Source organism: Dasypus novemcinctus, chromosome 12, assembly GCF_030445035.2.
Source record: "Dasypus novemcinctus isolate mDasNov1 chromosome 12, mDasNov1.1.hap2, whole genome shotgun sequence".
Taxonomy (NCBI): domain Eukaryota; kingdom Metazoa; phylum Chordata; class Mammalia; order Cingulata; family Dasypodidae; genus Dasypus; species Dasypus novemcinctus.
In genome coordinates, this window is record NC_080684.1 from 29,589,083 (window position 1) to 29,608,967 (window position 19,885).

Consider the following 19,885-nt stretch of genomic DNA (forward strand, 5'->3'; position numbering starts at 1 on the left):
CAGAATTGTGTTGGAGAGAATGTTAACTACAATGTAAACTATAATTCATGCTTAGTGGCAATGCTCCAAAATGGGTTCATCAGTTGCAATGAATGTACCATACTAATGAAGGATGTTGTTAATGTTGGAAAATGAGGGAGGTATAGAGAACAGGGTATATGAAAATCCCCTATAATTTTTATGTATCATTTATGTAATCTAAGTATCTCTAAAAATAAATAAATAAAAATTGACATGGTAAAATATAAACTTATGGGAAACTACAAAGAAAGTTTTGAAAGGAAAATTTATTACCCTCAGTGTTTACATTAAAAAAAGAAGAAAGGTAAAATTGAAGATCTAACTACACATCTGGAGGTACTAATAATAGAAGAGCAAACTAATCTGAAACCAAGCAGAAAGAAAGAAACAGTAAAGATCAGAACAGAAATAAATGGAGTTGAGAGTAAAAAAGCAATAAAAAGAATGAATAAAACCAAGAGTTGGTTCATTAAGCAGACAAAAATCAACAAACCTTAGCTAGACTAACAAAGAAAAAAGAGAGTATAGTAAAATGTAAAATATCAGAAATGAGAGGGGAGATATTACCACTGACTAGACTACACACAAATAATAGAGATTAAAGAGGATACTATAGACAAGTGTATGCCAAAAAACTTGGCAAAGCAGATGAAATGGACAAACTCCTAGAAACACATGAACCATCTACACTAACCCTAGGAGAAACTGAAATTAATCACAAGTGAAGTGATTCAAACAGCCATCTGAAACACCCCAAAGATTAAAACCTCAGAACACATCACTTCTCAGGTTTCTACCAATTATTCAATGGTGATTAAATACCAATCCTGCTCAAGCTCTTTAAAAATTTTGAAGAAGTAAGAACACTAGCAAACTCAGTCTATGATCAAAACAAAGAAAAGATGCCCACTGTCAACACTGTTCTTCAATATTGTGCTAAAATTTCCAGTGAGAGCAGTTTGTCTAGATAAGAAATAAAGGCATCCAAAGAGGAAAGGAAGAAGTAAAATCTTCACTATTCACTGGTGATGATTCTATATCTGGAAAATCCTGGAAAATCCTGGAAAATCCACAATAGAACTACTAGAACTAGCAGACTAGTTCTCCAAAGCATGGAGATATGAGTAATGTGAAAAAATCAATAGCGTTTCTATACATTACTGATTTGCAATATGAGGAGGATACCAGGGGGAAAATCCATTTATAATAGCAACTAAAAGAGTCAAATACTTAGGAATCAACTTAACCAAGAACATAGAGGACCTATATTCAGAAAACCACACAACATTGCTAAAAGAAACAGAAGACTTAAATAAATGGAATGACATTCTGTGTTCATAGATTAGAAAACTAAATATCATTAAAATGTCATTTCTATCAAAAATGATTTACAGATTCAACACAATCCCAATAAAAATCCCAACAGCCATTTTTTGCAGAAATGGAAAATTCAAATTTCAAATTAATTTGGAAAACCCTGAATCATTAAAAATGTCTTAGAGAAGAATGAAGTTGGAGGATTCTCACTTTCTGACTTTAAAGCATATTATTTAGCTACTGTGATAAAAACAGCATGGTACTGGCATAAAGACAGACAGATTGACCAAGGAAACCAACCTAGAAATCAGAAATTGACCCTTACATCTATAATAAAGTGATTGTTGCAAGTCTGTTAGCCTACCCAGCTGGGCCAGTACTGTCTACACAAAAAATGAAAGAAAGCTGACCCTTATGTCACACCTTATCCAAAAATTAACTCAAAATGGATCAAGGGCCTAAATATAAAGGCAACAATGATAAAGCTCCTAGAAGAAAATGTAGGAAAACATCTTCAAATCTTATGGTAGTTTCTTAAGCTTTAAACCAAAAGCACAAGCAACAAAAGAAAAAGTAGATAAATGGGACCTCCTCAAAATTAAATACTTTTGCACCTCAAAGGACTTTGTCAAAAGGGTGAAAAGGCAGCCAACTCAGTGGGAGAAAATATTTGGTCATCGTATATCTGATAAGGATTTAATATCCATGATATATTAAGAGATTATACAACTCGACACCAAAAAGACAAACTACTGAATTAAAAAAATGGGCAAAAGACTTGAAAAGACATTGTCCAAAGAAGAAATACAAATGGAGAGGAAATACATGAAAAAAATATTCAAAATCACTTTTGATTAGAGAAATGCAAATCCAAACTGCAATGAGATATCATTTTACACCTCTTAGAATGGCCAATATTAAAGTGAGAAAACTGTAAATGTTGGAGAGGATGTAGAGAAGTAGAAATGCTTATTCACTGTTGGTGGGTGTGTAGAATGGTACACCACTATAGAAGAGTGTTTGGCAGTTCCTAAGGAAGTTGAATATAGACTTGCCATGTGAACCAGAAATACCACTGCTAGGAATATACACAGAAGAACTAAGAGCAACGACACAAATACACATCTGCACACCAGTGTTCATAGTGGCATTAGATTGCCAAAAAGTTGGAAACAACCCAGGTGTCCATCAACTGATAAATGGATAAACAAATTGTGGAGTATACACACAATAGAATATTATACAGTGACAAAAAGAAATGAAGTTGTGAATGATAACATGGACGAACCTGGATGATGTTATGTTGAGTGAAACAAGCCAGACACAAAAGGACAAATACTATATGATTGCACTATTATGAACTCAATATAGTATGTAAACTCATGGAATTAATAATTAGAATATAGGCCACCAGAAAATAGAATGAGGTTAGAGAATCAAAAGCTGAGGATTAATCTGTGCAGGATTCATCAAAACGTTGTTTGTAACACTTTGGAAATGAATGGAAATGATGAGAGCACATTATGCTATTTGTGACTAGCAGAGCTATTGTATGTGTATGATAGGGGTCGAAAGGAAAAGTCCAAGGAAAGTTATGTTACTAGAAGGAAAGCTAATAAATGTAACTTGGGACTATATAACATAGTGAAATCTCATAGAAAATACAAATATGGGTGATAATACATCTATAATTCTGCTTTTGCAAAATATAAATACGAATAAACTAGAGAGAAGGAAACAGAATAGGAGCTATGAATGACAGGGGAAGCACAGAGAGATTGAGATGTGATGAGTTTTGTTTGTTTGGTTTTGTCTTTTAGTATTTTTGTTATTGTTGCTAGAACAATGAAGATGCCCTAGGAATGACTGGAGTGATGAACACAAACTATGTTTTTATTGTACTGAATGCCATTGATTGTACACTTAGGGTGGATTTATGCTTTATTGTTTTGTATCAATAAAGTTGATTTGTTAAAAAAAAAAACTATATTTCTTGGAAGAAATCATATGGCTAAATTTTAATAACCTTGGATTTGTCGATTGATAATTAGGTATGACACCAAACATACAAACAAGAGAAGGTACAAACTGTTACAAAAGGAAGAAAGCGGGTATTTTATTCTGTTAGCTGCTATAGAAGTTTTAGAACAAAGGAATGAGAAGGTTTGCTCTCCATCATTCGGTATTTATTTTGTCCACATGGCTTGTTTTGGATGCTATTGTTCCATTTTCATTCCTCTAAGGACACTGTTCCCACTGCTGCAGGTCTCAGAGTTTTGCCAAAAGTACATTACACAAAAGACCCATTAATGACTTTAGAAATTAAACCACCAAGGACGCTTGTTTCTTTAAGCGGCAAATAAAACAAATGACAATCTGGACAATGTAAGAAAAAAAACACATCTCATTTTACAGAGAGAGCTGCTGAGCTGATTTTCCCCAGATCTTTGAACAGTAATTTACTTTCAAAATCAAGCTCTATAAAAATGTCTTGACCATATCTTGGAAATTTAAAGTTTAAGTACACCAAAACCATCCCAGATCTGCTGGTGCATAGAAATCCGTAAGAAGAGGAACCAGAAGTTCACACACAGGCCTCTGCATAAACATTCATGCTTTGTATCCTCAAAATGATGAAGGATAAACAACCAACTGAAATGATTATGAAATATCTGAAGAGTAAGTACCTGTCTGTGATTCCACTTCCTATTCTTTTTATAAAAGACTATGTATATAATCTACTTATCTATTGCCTATTAATCTAGTACTCCTGTGTGAGGTTTTCTCTCCAGACCCTCCCAAAACCATTAACCTAGGTCAGTCCTCCCTATCTCTAATGGAGATGGGAAATTCTGGGAGATTATCTATGCAAATTGTGCATAATAGTGGGAGGGGATCATCTTCTTTGAGGAAAGGGATTATTTAATTGAACCAAGTAAAATTCTTCACATAGTCAATGAATTGAAGTTTCTGTGAGAATTTACTTTTAATTTATTGATGTGAGGAAAGAATTTCGTAGCCTCAGAATAAGCATCATACTATGAAATTTTCTCTTAAAGTGCTAGTGTAATTAACTGGTGTTAGCAGAGAAACGACAACAGAGCAGCTATTAGTCATAATCCAAACTCTTATCTCTCATCTTAATATCTTTCTGACAGGTTGAATGAGGAGGCCTAAGTGGCAACCACAAAAGGAAAGCTACAGGGAGAACTCAGTTAAGCTTTTTTGCCTTAATGCAGGTATTATGTATATGCAGCGTAAATATGATGGAGACTCTCGGTTCAAATTCTCCAACAAGAAATATGAAACAAAGATCTCCTAAATTAGCATGAGAGATATGCAAAATTAAAATGAATAATGTACCTTCATTGTGAAATTGAATCCACTCAAAACAATATAACTTGATCCAGGTCTGAGAGTAAATGTTTAATTCTAATCAACTCTGTGTCTCGGACTCTGCCAGTTCTGTGGTTATTACAAAGAACAATATAAAAACCCTGATTTCAACATTTTTTTACACCTCTGTCAAATTTAGTGTGTAACAAAATACTTAAGTATGTACCTAGTGTGGTTTGGGAGATTCAGGAAAACTCATCTGAAGACAGATAACTAAGGAAGAAGTCAGTAAGAGCCAGGAGAGAGCCAGGTGAGAGCCAGCATCAGGAAATGGAGTGGAGTGGGAAGGAGAGGAAAACCACAAAAACATCATATGAGAAATCTTTCCAGAATGTCCATGTAACTGGTGACCTCAATACCTGTCGCACAGAATGGTGCATTTTAAGAGTCACTCTTCAGGATTCCACGTCTGACAAACCAAAACAAAACTGTCCCCAGCTAGTGTAAGAGAAACAGCAAAAGTAAATGAAAGTATCTTAAATGTCGACAGTTTTAAGAGAGGCCGAATCCAGCATCCAGGTGGAATCTGAGCCTCCTCTTGACATAAAGGTGCAATGGACACAACCAATCCAGTGTCCACATAGAAGAGGTGGCATTGGATTGGGAAAAGTGGACATAATGGACAAAGGGTATGGGGAAAGGCAGGAAGAGATGAGAGGTGGAGGCGTCTTCGGGACATGGAGCTGCCCTGGATGGTGCTTCAGAGGTAATCACCGGACATTGTAAATCCTCACAGGGCCTACATGATGGAATAGAGGAGAGTATGGGCCATGATGTGAACCAATGTATATGAGGTGCAGAGGTGCCCAAAGATGTACTTACCAAATCCAATGGATGTGTCATGATGATGGGAACGAGTGTTGTTGGGGGGGGGGGGGAGAGGGGGGGTGAGGGGGTGGGGTTGAATGGGACCTCACATATATATTTTTAATGTAATATTATTACAAAGTCAATAAAAAATAAAAAAATTTAAAAAAAAAAAAGATTGTTTAAAAGAATAATTTTCATGCACAAGTTATTTAACATTCAAAAATAAACCACTTTAATTTTCCATGTTAAAAAAAAAAAAAAAAAAAAGAGAGGCCGAAAGTAAGAAAAAATACAGCTTGATCTCTAGGGTTAATATAAGAAATAAATGTTGACTTTTTCTTTTATTATAGAAAACAAGGAATGAGACAAGGAGTAATAGAGGTGCACAATATACGGAATTGTATTTTGAACACATTCAATTTGAGGGGATTTTGAAACATCCAGGTGCAGATGTCTAATAGTAAGGAGATCATGTCTGCTTTGTTTTCCTTTTTTTATCAAAAAATTATAAAAGCTAAATCTAAGTCATGGGATTTAATGGAACACCCAGGAAAAACAAAGAAGCAGAAAAAAGCATTTAAGAACAATGTCTGTGAAATACCAGTGCTGTAAACATGAGAAAAGGAAGAGACACTTATAAAAGAGAAAAAAGAAAGGCAAAAAAATACCAAAGGAAAAACAAACGAACAAACCCAAGAATGTGAATGTCATGAAAACAATGTGTCTAGAATAGTGAAAGAACAAAGGAATGGTTGACAGTGCCAGATACAAATACCACAGAAAAGTCTAATAAAATGGCCACATTTCATTTAACCTTAAGGAAATCACCAGTAAACTTGTCAAGAATAGTTTCAGTGGAGTGGGGAGAAGCTATATCTTAAACTGCTAAGGAGTAAATTGGAAATCAAGACGTAGAGAAAATTATTGCAAACTATAAAACTGAAAATGGGTGATCTAAGACTTGTAGAACTGATTATAAAATCAGTGACTTGACAAAGATACCTTGAGTTTCAGCCAAAAACAGATTGAAATCATAAACAATAGGATAATACTCTTCAGTTTTATGCAACTTCTACAGAACATTCCATCTCTTATTTACTGAATTAGGTATGTATCAACACTCTCTCTGTGTTTTGCAACAAAGTGAATTACAATGAAAATCAGAAAAAAATCATTAATATTTTGAGGAAGTCATGGGAAATACCAAGGGATGATTGTTTTCTAAGAGAAATGTCCTTTGTAGATTACTTCTAATTTTGACATTGTTTCCTGACTCCCAAACAGCATTAACAGATGGATGTAGCAGCATTTTATGTTAGAACCACCTCCCATGTGCTGTGTTCACAATTTATCCAAGAGAAAAAGCTTCAAACATATGAATAAAATTTAGCAAAATTTCAGTTTGTGAATAGGGAAAATTTCTTAGGAAAAAAAGACAGCCTAATGTTCATGATCTTTTCACTCCTTGGGGAATAAATATATACTCTAGATAAATCTATTCCCAAGTATAAATTAAAAGGTAGAGTAAATTTTTAAAAATTTTCATGGAAAATAAGAACCTATTACACATTGGATGCTATTATTGGAGGAATAATGTTTAAGACAATTCAATGTTTTTTAAATTTTTGAACCAGAGATCATCACTAAATAATAGGCTATAAATCTATTTAGTGATATTTACATTCATTTCAGAGAGAGAGATTATAGAATAAAATCAAACACAGAGCAAGGTATCTAATTAGTATTTTTCTGAAATTTGTCTTGGATATATTTGAGTCTGAGTGTGTGTACTTGCTGGATCACAATGTAAAATGTATTTCTTACCATATGTTGAGGTCAAAATTTTAAGAGTCACAGTTTCAAACTAAACAAATAACTTATCCAAAGAGCTAAGAGTATGAATGGTTCTAAAATACTATTTATGCAGTCAAATAAAATGCAAGTTCAATATCTTGCTTGGTTTTTCTAACCAAAATCCATTAGAAAACTCATTAGCACCCTTGTCTCAGAGCTTCTCTCTCTCACTTTTACCTGCAGACTGGAAAGAAGTCAGGAGCCAGGGATGGGAAAAAATCATACAGCACTAACCACGTTCATTCTACTGGGACTGACAGAAGACCCACAACTGCAGATTCTGATTTTTATATTTCTACTTATAACCTATATGTTGAGTGTAACTGGAAACCTGACCATCATCTTCCTCACATTAGTGGATTCCCATCTTAAAACTGCCATGTACTTTTTTCTCCAAAATTTCTCCTTCTTAGAAATTTCTTTCACCTCTGCCTGCATTCCTAGATTCTTATACAGTATATCAACAGGTGACAGGACCATAACATACAATGCTTGTGCAAGCCAACTATTTTTTACAGATCTGTTTGGAATAACAGAATTTTTTCTTCTAGCCACCATGTCCTATGATCGATACATAGCCATTTGCAAACCTCTGCATTACATGACCATCATGAACCAAAAGGTTTGCAAAAGGCTTATCTTTTGCTGTTGGGTGATTACTTTGTTGATCATATTCCCACCTCTTACCCTGGGACTGGATCTAGAATTCTGTGACTCCAATATCATTGATCACTTCATCTGTGATGCTAATCCTATCCTGAAGATCTCATGCTCAGATACACTGTTCATAGAAGAGATACTTATTGGCTGCTCTGTGTTGATTCTCATCGTGACTCTTATGTGTGTGGTTTTGTCTTACATGTATATCCTTAGAACAATTCTGCGATTCCCCTCTGCCCAGCAAAGGACAAAGGCCCTTTCCACCTGTACTTCCCACATGGTTGTAGTTTCGATCACCTATGGCAGTTGTATCTTTATATATATTAAACCTTCAGCAAAAGATTACATGGACATTAATAAGGGAGTAACAATACTTACTACTTCCATTTCCCCCATGTTAAACCCATTTATTTATACCCTGAGGAACAAACAAGTGAAACAAGCTTTTAATGATTTAATGAAAAGAATGCTATTACTCTCAAGGAACTAGGGAAATGATGAAATCGGGGGGGCGGAGGGGAGGCCGGGGGGACACCTGAGAATATTTTCTTAAATTTCTACATTATTTTGCCTTGTCCTCATCTCGATTTAGTCTTACATTCAGTATCAATCCTAATCATGTTACTCCTTGCTTTTCCCTGTAAACCAGACTCTTTTATAAAGATAACCTTCATTAAGATAATGAGAGTATTTGTTTCAGGAAATCTAAGCCTGACTTCACCCTCCAGATTTCCTTACCAGTACTGAAAGGATTGGGGGATTTAACACAAAATATTCAGGCAAAGTGCATATCATGTCTTGGAAAAAACCCTACTCAATTGAGGAGAGAAATCATATTCTTTAAAAAATATATTCTAAGCAGTAACAACAAAATAGTTAAACATTTTTCAATACATTTTTTAAAAACAAGAAATCGACATAAAGATTTAATTTTCTCAAACAAGCATTTATTAATGGAGAAACTTTAAAACCAAAAGGTTTACTACTGTATTGACTTGATTCAATCTAATATATTGTGAATAAAAACTCTCCCAAAAAGGACCTGATACAAGAATAATGAAAATAGATATATAGTTAATGCCTGTTACAAAACATTTTTTATTAAAAAAAAGAAAAAGAAAAAAGAAAAGGCCAAGAATGATATTCAAGTGTAAATGAAATGTAAACTATATAAAGTATTTCAAGTAAGAAAAAAAAAATGGTCGTAACTCCAAGGAAACTAATAGACTAGAAGGCTAATAATTTTTTTTGAAAAAAAAGCAAGACAAATATTCAGGAGATAGAGAGAACAGAAACAGAGGATAACATAAAAATTTTAATCAAATGATTTATTTGTTAAAATGAAAACTTAGTCATTTCAAGAGTCCAAAATATGTACACAATAATATTCCTAAATGAAAGATCTGCATTTAATAACTTCATAAATACTTAACCCCTTTCCACTTCTATGGCTCAATGTACTCAACTTTCTTTATCTTTCCTTCTCATTCCTCACCCTAATGCTCACCCTGGCCACCTGTAAGCAGAAATCTTCCTCTCATTTTCCAACTGCCAAGCACCCACAAATCCTCTGAGTCTAAACTTAAATGGCATACCACCTGCAAGCTTTCTCTGACCTCATCCTACTTCTCCACCACCGACACTACCAATCCTAGATTAGGTCTCCCAGGCACATATTTCCTGTCATATACTAATCTTTTGAGGTCATAACTCTTACCAAATTACAATTGCCCATTTATTCTCTGTATTCTACTCTAAATGAAAAATGTCATGGGAATTGCCTATTTTGTATGCCAAATTGTAGCATACTATATGCTTAGCACCTAGCCAAATATTAGTTATAAAATAGAGAGTATACCAACATGGTGATTTGATATTTCTGACAATGCAAAATGAGGAACATTATGTGAAGATAAAATATAAAATTAATATTTGGTTTTAATCTCTGAACAAAAGACAAAAGAAAGGCATGACTATTAACTTCTCTGTTAAAATACTTTTTAAATTCCTGATTGAAATACTAAGAATGAATACCAAAAAATCCTGAAAATGTGTAATATTGGTAAACCTTTATGACCCTGAAAGTTATTTTTATAGTCATAATTTATAGAAGGAGAAATGAAAGTTTAGAGCACTTAATTATTAGTAGTAAGTGGTGGAACTAGGATTCAAAACCACTTATATTGAATTTGAAATGATCTCTTTGTTCTAGTATATGTAACTATTTCTCCTTAAAGACATCAAAATAACTTCAAGGAACACCCCAAGAAATACCCACCAGTGCTGAAATTGAGCAAGATTTATATCATAAACAATGTAAAAGATAAAAGTAAAATTTAATGCATTTACATACATTTATGTTATTAACACAATGTTAATAAAATGATATTAATTATTGTATTTGGATAATATGAAAACTATGAGATTGAATTTAAAAAATCAGATTACCAATATATAGAAGTAAAGATAAAGTAGAAACGTAGAAGTCAAAAGCAAAGGAAGGGGAAAAAATGAATATAATCTGAGGTCTCAACCTTACTGTGAAAGTGTGATCGCTAAGGCTTACGCCTGGCACTTTTCTTGGTGGTAGTCATCTGTTCTCCTCTGCCAGCCTCCTAATGGAGTGAATTAAGACACTGAGTGAGCCCTGCATGGATTTCTCAAAATCTTGGAATGCCTAAGGAGTGGTTCTCCAAGTTCAGTCCACATACCATGATCAAAAATATTTAGAGGCTTTCCAAATTTCAACCAGATAAAAGTATTTAGGTAGGTATCCTCATCCTATGTTTAGGATTTAACTTCAGATTTTTAACATTTAACTTCTCCGAACCTGATTCTGGCATAACCTATGCTACAAATCTATCAGCTTATATCCAAAACATATGCAACACACATACAAACACACACACACACACACAAGCACAGAGATGGGGATGGGGAAGAAGGCAAGAGAGAGAGACTCTGGAATGCTACAGATATCAACTTTAGTTAAGTTTTAATCTTTGTTTCTTTCTCCATGTGGGATTTCCTTTGCCTTTGGTGTAGAGTTCGGGTTCTGACTACCAGTTCCTTAGTGGTATCACTTAATATGACATCTGCCACACTGGTTATTATTGCTTTCTGTACCCAAAACTGTATAATCACAGTCTACACAAGCCTCTATATTCTCTGATCTCACCATTAGGCACACACACACACATATATATATGGTATCAACAGTATTGAACTACAAACCATAGCATGGCTGTTAATTGATACTAAATAATCACATACTTATTCAATGATTTCCAAAAAAATTAAGAAATAGGCACAGGTTTCAGATGGGTGTAAATATTTGTAGATTGAAGAATGTTGTTTGGATGAGAGCCTTTCATTAATCTGCCCTGATTTACCTGCCAAGATAGAAGCAGAATATTTCTAAAATGGTAAGGCTAGGGCACTCTGTCCTAAGTGAGGTAACTCAATGGCAATGGTGACTTGGGTGTTTTATGGGTAGGCTTTCACTGAGATGCAAAGGAAAAGGTCGAGCCATTCATGAGCAATGATTTTAACACAATCTCAAGAATCTAAGTTTTTTGATCATTCCCCAGTAGAAATTTTTGAATATACACAAAAGGAGGAGACATTTCATAGTTCATGTGCTTAAATCAAAATACATCACATTGGTTGCTCTCTTAATTTTTTTTTAAATTTTCCACAGTTCTTTTGTTTAATGTTAATGGCATTATTTGGTAGAGAAGAGAAGTCATTTGTCGCTTATAGTGTGCTAGATTATTTTACCTAACTGCTTCCTTAATGGTATCAGTTAACTTGTTTCTCTATCACTCAATTTCCTTTGTGTTAATTAGATCTAGAATCTTGATTAGATTTACCTTCCTATTTTTAGGAAAAAATAGTTAATAAGTGCAGCCCTATGCTTCTCATTGTATCAAATCATGAGACACATAATATCTGATTAATATATTCTTAGTAATGCCCAGCTTTGATAAGTGTGTTCAGTTTGTCAACCTAATATTTCTATTATAAATATCCCCGTCAACATTTCAATAATAGTTTTCAGCATATTCAAATGCATTGCCTAGATCCACAGTTTCATAAGTATGTCTAAAATGTTATTTACTTTTAGATTTTTGTGAATTTACATCTCTTTTCATCAACTATTTGATTACCTGAAATACAGTAAATACAGAAAGACAAGGTAAACACTTGGTTCTTTACTCCCCTCACCAGTGTTTTGGGGTGATGATATAAGGTCCTAGCAACTTCCAACAGTGATAAATCAGTTATTCCCTTTTATAATCTTTTAAACTAATGGAGTTTTGTGATTTTGATATATTTCTATTACAATCATTATTATTATTTTTATGCTCAAATTGTCACATCTTAGGCCAGTAGACCAATGGGTAAGTTTTGAATTGGTTTCTGTGTCCTCATGATATGATTTTTCTTATTCCTTTCCCTCTGGCAGAACAAGATGTTCCAAACTCAGTTTGTATGCAGCCTACCCCTAACCCAGAAATAACTATTTCTTTATGAAACCCTGATTCTTCTTCATGGGAAATAGTATCTAGAGACTACAGTCCCACTGCCAGAAGTGCTTATAACCAAACATGACCTCAATTAAGGTCAAAGAATTTACACTATTTAATTTTACAGGTTTAGCTTCTACCCTTGGAATGGACTCAGAGAATAGACGTTTTATGCTTTTACCCATTAACAAGTCCATCAGTCAACTAGACATATATTCAAACTTAATATTTTCTATATTTTCAATAAATTTCAAGACTGTGTCCCTTATCTGATACTTATTTAAGACTCAAACTGTTTTAGATATGTTTGTTATTTTTATGTAGTGTTTCTATCACACTTTTATTTGTGCTGCTAATCAACTATTTGACTCTCCGTATAGGGATAGTTAGTAATCTTGGAATCAATTCTATATAATAAATACTTCTTAATATCTTGAATGATAACATTATCTTACTATTACTATATTTAGGCATGTTCATTTGACAAGTAATCTTCAGTTCTACTGGTATAAAATGTATATTTTTCCTAGCCTTGTTCATTTAAACATAGTTTGGATAGCTATTTTTAAATGAATTTGCATTTCAATCTTGAAGAAAAACTGGAAAATAAGTATCCTCTATTTTGATGCTTTAGTAACTCAATTTGGAATGACTTTAGGAAGGACCTACATATGTCAGCTAAGTTTTTTCTCAGAGGGTTAAATAGGGATATACTAAAACTCAGAGGTTTTATTTTGAAATGCATTCTACACTATGTCAAACCTATCAGTTCGAAAATGAAATATTTTACCCCTTATCTGTATTGTGAACTAAGTAAAATATAGGATTATAATATTGAGCATATTATCGAACTAATGTCACCATATATACATTTATGTTTGTTCTATCACCAGATTTAAATTTGTAGACCTCACTCAATGTGCTTCCAAAGATTGGAACGGAATCTATCTGAACAATATTTTGCCGTATTTTCAAAAAACCCTACAGAACAATTCAAAATTTCAAAGAAATATTCAAAGAAATTTGCTATAATAGCAATTTGCTATAGAAATTAAAAAGCTAGTGTTCATATATTTTATATAAGCCAATTTTCTAGTGAATTTTAGAGGAAATGTAGTATTCTATTTCTGACTCTGAAATTGACCTTCAAAATCAACTCTGCAGGAGCATCCACTCAAAGACAGGATCAGAAATATAAATCCTAAATCTTCAAAAGGAAACAGAGGATGGGTAAAGATAAGTGGCAGGTGATATTAGAGAGGAGGGACAGTGGGGAAAGAGAGGTTCTACGTCTGTTTCTATGAACCATGATAGAATAAGAAATATGGAAAAGTTTCCCCTGCGCTCAGGCCATACTGAGATCTTAGCTACTCTACTCTAAACAGAATAAAGGTAATCACAATATTCTTTATCCTAGAAATTTACCAGAGCATTTCTTTCTCTCTTCAGCATAAAACATTCCCCCGTAAGTCCCTCATTTCCTTTAATTTGAGAATTTCAAATTACCCTTCAATAATGTGAAAACACCATTCTTTATCCTAAGGAATGTGCATTAATGTGTTCACATTCTCTTTCTCGCATTTCTCTTGTTCAAAAGCCATACTGTACAGTAAGGTCAACTGGATTAACAAAAATTAAAGTTAAATTAAAATTTAAAAAAACCACTGACTCCACTGACCTTTTTGAGGACAACCTTTGTCCCTATTAGTAACACCAAAAGTTCAACCAACTAAAACAGAATATTCAAATATAAGCTAAAATTAAATGGCAAAATAATTATTATAACAGTAAAGGAGTGTTTTAGACAGAAGAGAAAATTGCTTTATTCAATCAAGGAAATTCTGTGAATAAAATAAAATACACCTTTGGCTTTGAAGTCAGGCAATGACAAATTTCTTACATTATAATTGAATTCAATACTGTCATAATTGGGTTTATCCATTTCAGAAATTCACAAGTTTAGAATATTAATTAAAAATATTTCTACTTCGGGTCATACAAAATGATTCTTATTTATTCTAACTTATTTATCACATTGATGTGGGCTATGGGTGGAAGGCTCTTTGTCTCTTCAGAGATAACTAAGTTGTTTGACTTGTGGGTGTGAAAAGGTAAGAGGCTGCAGTCCTGCTCTTAGGGACCAGCAGGCTCCAGTCCCAGGAAATGTTTAACAAAGCAAGGGCTATAAACTTTAAGTATTTAGGGGAAATGCAAAAACCAAGGCTTATCTAAAATGTCTGGAGTCCTTGCTAAAAGCTTACCTAAGATGTGAAAGAGATATATGCTAATTGAAGCCTATTGAGAACTGAAACAAAGGGACCATTTGGCCTTTCCTCTCTGTATAAAAGACGTTTGAAAATCTTGTTCCGGGCTCGGGATTCAAACAGAAAGCTCCCGAGTCCGGCCGGCCGTCAATAAACCATTTTTCCTTCTCAAAATCATTCCTGAGTCCTGGCCTCTCTATACTCGAATAATTGAACTTCTCTTAAATTCCACAACATTAATGGCAACCACGAAGGGATAATAAATGAAGGCCAGAGACGGTAGCATTTTGCTGCCCCTTCCAAATCCCCGAGGAAGCCGGGAGGACTCGGGTGAACCCCAAATCTGGGCGCCCCTGGATTAAATTTAATCCAGAAAAGATGTGGGCTCCACCAGAATCTTCCTGACAAAATCAAGGGGCAATGGAAGGTCTGAAGAGAAAGATTCTGGGAATGAAAAAGAGCTCCGAACAGGGAAGAAGGTAAGACTCCCCGGGTGAGCAGAGTCTGGAAGGCCCTAGCTTTAATTGCTAGGAAGGGGAGGCTGATCACCTCCCGAGAGAACCCTAGTAGCCCCAGAAGGCTGGGGGGAAGCCGTTCTCTCTAGGCTTGGGAAAAGGAGGAAAACCGGGGAAAAGCCCTGGTGTTTTGGGTTTGTCTAACTGCATGTTAGAATCTGGTACTGGTCTTATATCCACTAAAGGAGTGGAGTCTCGATTTTAATAGGAAGGGTATTTATAGGTTCGAGTCCTAATATCCTGGAAATTGGTCTAGATTAAGGAAAACAAAACTTGGTTACAGGAAAATGGATCGGCTTTTCTGGTGGAGCTTGGTCTGGGTGTAAAGTTTAAACAGTGGAAAAGTCTAGCTGAAATCTTTTGTTATGGTGCTAATTTGTGAATGAATTTGCTTTATACCAAATGTTAAGTGTTCTGAGGTTTGTGATGGCTGTGGGGGCAGCCGTGGTGAAAATAAATATATAAACTTGTGAGTCAGATTAGTGACCTTTGTGCTTCTGTCTGTGTCAGCTCAATGTTAGTGTTGGAGTTGTGTCCTTACATGAAGTAGAATTACAGCTGAGCTGGAGCCCTCCCTTGCCATTGGCAAGGGGGTGAAATGATTCTGGGGCAAAAGCTGAGGAGTCTAGATGTTTGTGCATGTTCTGGTGTCTTGTCTCTGGTCTGGCCCTTTGCCGGGGCTTGGAGGCCATCTGTGTCCGCGCCAAGCACCCAAGTCTGTTGGGAATGTCCCAGTCAGGGCGGCTGGGTTCCTGGGAGAGTTGCCAAATTTGAGTAGGTTCTGTCTGCCCATTTTGGCTGAAAGCTGGAAAGGGGGGAGCGGCTTGCCCCTTTCCAGTGAGTCCACCCTTCTATTCATAAGCCGCATTCCTGTTTGTTGTGCACCTGACTGCCTGGAAGGGGGGGAAGTGAAGGAGGTGAAAAGCAGAATCAGAATAAATGCAGTAAAGTTCCCTCCTTAGGGTGTCAAAGCCAAAATACGTTTGCATTCTGCTCAGGTTCTTAGAAGGTATTGTAGTAACCTTAAGTAAGAGTATGTGTTCTGTGAAGGTAAACTTTGTATTAAGGGTATAAATAATTATAAAAGTTTTACAAAGCATTGTTTAAGGTATTTAAGTGGCTAATTGCAGAAAGTCATTATTTAACCAAACTGAATTGATAATAATAATAATAAAAGGCAATTTTATAACAAACTTATTCGGCAGCCAATCTCCCCTGCCAACTTGCTTCCAAAAAAAACTGTTTCTGGTATTACATGCTACTAAGTATTTAAAGTGAAGAAAAGTTCATTATTTTAACAAACTTGGTTAGTATTAATGGCAATTATATGTTGTAAGAAGTTTGCCTGGTAACTTAGTATGTGGGATATATGGAGTGGGTTTTTATTGTTAAGGCAACAGAAGATGATTTTGTCCTAAGATAAAATGATTGATTATTGGAAAGAGTAGAGTGTGGGACAGAACCTGAATGAATACTGAAAGTGTAGAAGGTTTGTGGAAGGGAAATTTTTATGATTAAATTGAGTAAGATCAATATACAAAGAAAATATTTTATCAATAGCTTCTTGTGCTTTAACCTCATCATATCCTCAATGTTTGAAGAAGAGTTCTTTTAAAAGAACATTTTATGTTCTAGAAATCAAATCCTGAAAAGTAGCCTTTTATTTCAAACTAACTGCAAGAGATTTATTCTTTCACTTTAAAGGAAAAATTAAAGTAATGGTTAAGTTCATTTAATATGTTATAAGTTGAATGAAAGGTATTTAAAGGTGTTATAAAATTAATAGGTTTTAAAAAATTAATAAAAACTGTAACTAAGAGTTAAAATCATTTATAAATGCATTTATATTGTAAAACAGTGGAAAGACAATAACTGAGATTATAGCTGGGTGAATTTAGCCTGAAACTATTATTTAAGTGTAAATTCTACACTAACCTTTCCTTTGTTTATGGTTGCTTCAGGCCTAACCTCGCCCTTGGCCTTTGCCTGTGGTTATTTCATAATTGAGAAGAGCTGGGACATCACTGTCTCCTCTTCTGGTATTAGTAACCCTTTCTCTCATGAATTCAAGTGTAAACTAAATAAATGGCTGCCTGATAGAATAAGGTTAAATGGCCACTGGAGTTTTATTATCTCCAAAACCAAAAGGGGGGTGGAGGGGGAGAAGTCTCCTGCCTTGACGGTCAGTGTTCCTAAGAGTGGCAATTCATGAGAGAAAGCAGTCTGTCTCCCTGAGGCTTCAAATAGCCTCAGTAAATATATATAAAACTAATCTTGTTGCTTATCCAAAATTCTGCTAATTTCAAGGTAAAATATAAAGTTCTAAAACAAAATGGTGCTAAGGCATTGAGAACATTTTGGTTATTACAATCCATTAAGTAAGAAAGAAAATTCTTGTGGTAAACTGCATGGTCATAGGGCAAATTAAGAAGAGTTTCAAAAGTCTTTGAAAAGTTTAAAGTAACTAAAGTCATGTTGTTGTGTCAAACTATTCATGTCTGCCTATTTGCTCAAATTGTTAAAAAATATGCAGTTATATTTATAAATATTCTTAAAGCCCAAATTGAACTAAGCAGGATGAAAAAGTCATAGAAATCTGATTATGGAAACAATTGGGAAAAGGCCTCCTCTTTGCAAGAGCTTTTAAGGCAAGACTAGGTGTGGCAGATTAAACCTATCTACTAGGCTAGGGAATTAAGAATCAGTTTGCCTGGTAATTTCCCAGTTTAAACCTTTGTCAGCCATAAATTAGAAAAAAAAAACAAAAAAAAAAAAAAAAAAAAAACAAAGATTAAGTTAATTTTCACAGAAGAAAAATGTTGATGTAACCCAGCGGCCTGCTGCCTCAGTCTCCCACTCCCGGGTTGGACAGCAGTGGAGGAGACCAGTTTAGGCCAGTCCTATGGGCAGTGGAAGGATGCCCAAGAAGGAGCTAACTAAGTCGGTGCCATTTCAGCACTAAATTCTATTCCTTATTTGACAAAGGGGGGGAGCAGGTAAAAACTAAAATGGTTGGAATGTGATAGAAGAAGCAGTTAAATCAAACTTTTGCGTGGGAAAGTTAAATCTCAGATAAGCTGTAACTTCTGAAGTATCCAATCTATGGAAAAACAGGAAGAGCTTGCATGCTAGGCTTAGGGGTATAAATTGTGTCATTTTTCTTTGTTCGGGGCACCAGCCATATCTGGCTCTGCGCCCCTTCTTGCAAGATTGAGAATAAAGTATTTTCTTCTCCACAATCTGGTGAGCCTTATTTTCTTCCAGAAGATTTCTTTCCAACAAAATAAGGTAATTAGTGGCTCTATTAACAAATTTCAGTAAGTAAAGGAAAGTCCATAAAACTATGGAGAGATCTTTCCTGGGTTATGATTTTAAAAAATTAAGTAATTGTGTAATGTGTTTTGAAACCTGGTAGTCAGTATGCATGTGTTTTAAAACCTGGTAGTCAGTTATGCTTTTAAATTAATAATTTTCATAACTTAAAGAAAAGAAGTTTTTAGCTTCCTGTAAGGGAAAAAGAGAACATTCCTTGCATAAACTATTATGGTTTCAATTTTATTTAACTTGAGTGTAATCTCCCATAGTTAATTTATAAACTAAATTAACATATGTACAAATCTTTACGGTAATGAAAATTGTAAGTGAAAATTGTAAGTTCACATTGGTGAAATTAGGCTAAAGGGAAAAGATTGTAGATATGCTCTCTTAAATAAAGAGTAAATTTCTTTCATTGGTAATTGTAATTTAGTAAGTTTATTTAAACATGAGGTGTCTAGTCAATGCGGTTATAGTCAATTATAAAGAGTTTGTAAAACATCTTCCAAACTGAAAATGTTTAAATAGTTCTAGTTGTAGAAGTCATTGTTAACTAAAGAAACTTAGATTGGTATTGGTAGCAGAAATAACTTCATGATAATAAACCTGTCTGAAGGCCACTGCAAAATACACATTTAAGTAAATGGTAATAAAAAGTTGTCTTGATTCTATTGGAAATATTCTGTTTTCATTCTAACAATGAAAAATAATATTTTTCCTCTATTACTAAAGTAAAGTACCTACTGTTATCTTCATAGTAAAATTGTGTAAGTAAATAGTCATTTGATATATGTATTGCGTTAAGTTGTTTAAAATATATATAAAACAAGGAATAAACTTTAACATTGTCAAACTCTTGTGCATTCGAACCAGGCCTTGTATATATTACAGGTGGCCTCTCCATATGAGTTATTGGCTAGGCTGGTCACTGACCCCTCAATTAAAAATATGTGCTATATCAGTCTCTGGTTCTGCTCCTGAAGTTGATGGAAACTATATTGCAGTTTCAAGCTCCTGCAGCCAATAATGACTCGGTACAGCCAAGTGTACAATGGATATCGCTTCCAGACTGGCACTGTTCCATGGTGCCAGAGAGCGCTATGCACCAGGCTAGTAGAATACTGGAAAATCTCTCTAAGATGAAGGATGCTGCAACTTGCTCACTGCGTTGAAGAACATGCTAAGTGGAGCCATGATACCAGGA

At 34.6% G+C, this 19,885-nt stretch overlaps 1 protein-coding gene across 1 annotated transcript; it reads left to right on the top strand.

Annotated features, from left to right (window-relative positions):
* The first annotated feature begins 7,606 nt into the window (after positions 1–7,606).
* On the top strand, positions 7,607–8,548 carry LOC105746839 (olfactory receptor 6C2-like). Its single transcript, XM_012528072.2, has one exon. It carries the CDS (start codon positions 7,607–7,609, stop codon positions 8,546–8,548), a length of 942 nt encoding a protein of 313 aa, XP_012383526.2.
* Positions 8,549–19,885: the final 11,337 nt, after the last annotated feature.

Excerpts from the sequence above, each read along its gene's own strand:
- LOC105746839 (XM_012528072.2), top strand. The coding sequence starts at position 7,607 with ATGGGAAAAAATCATACAGCACTAACCACGTTCATTCTACTGGGACTG.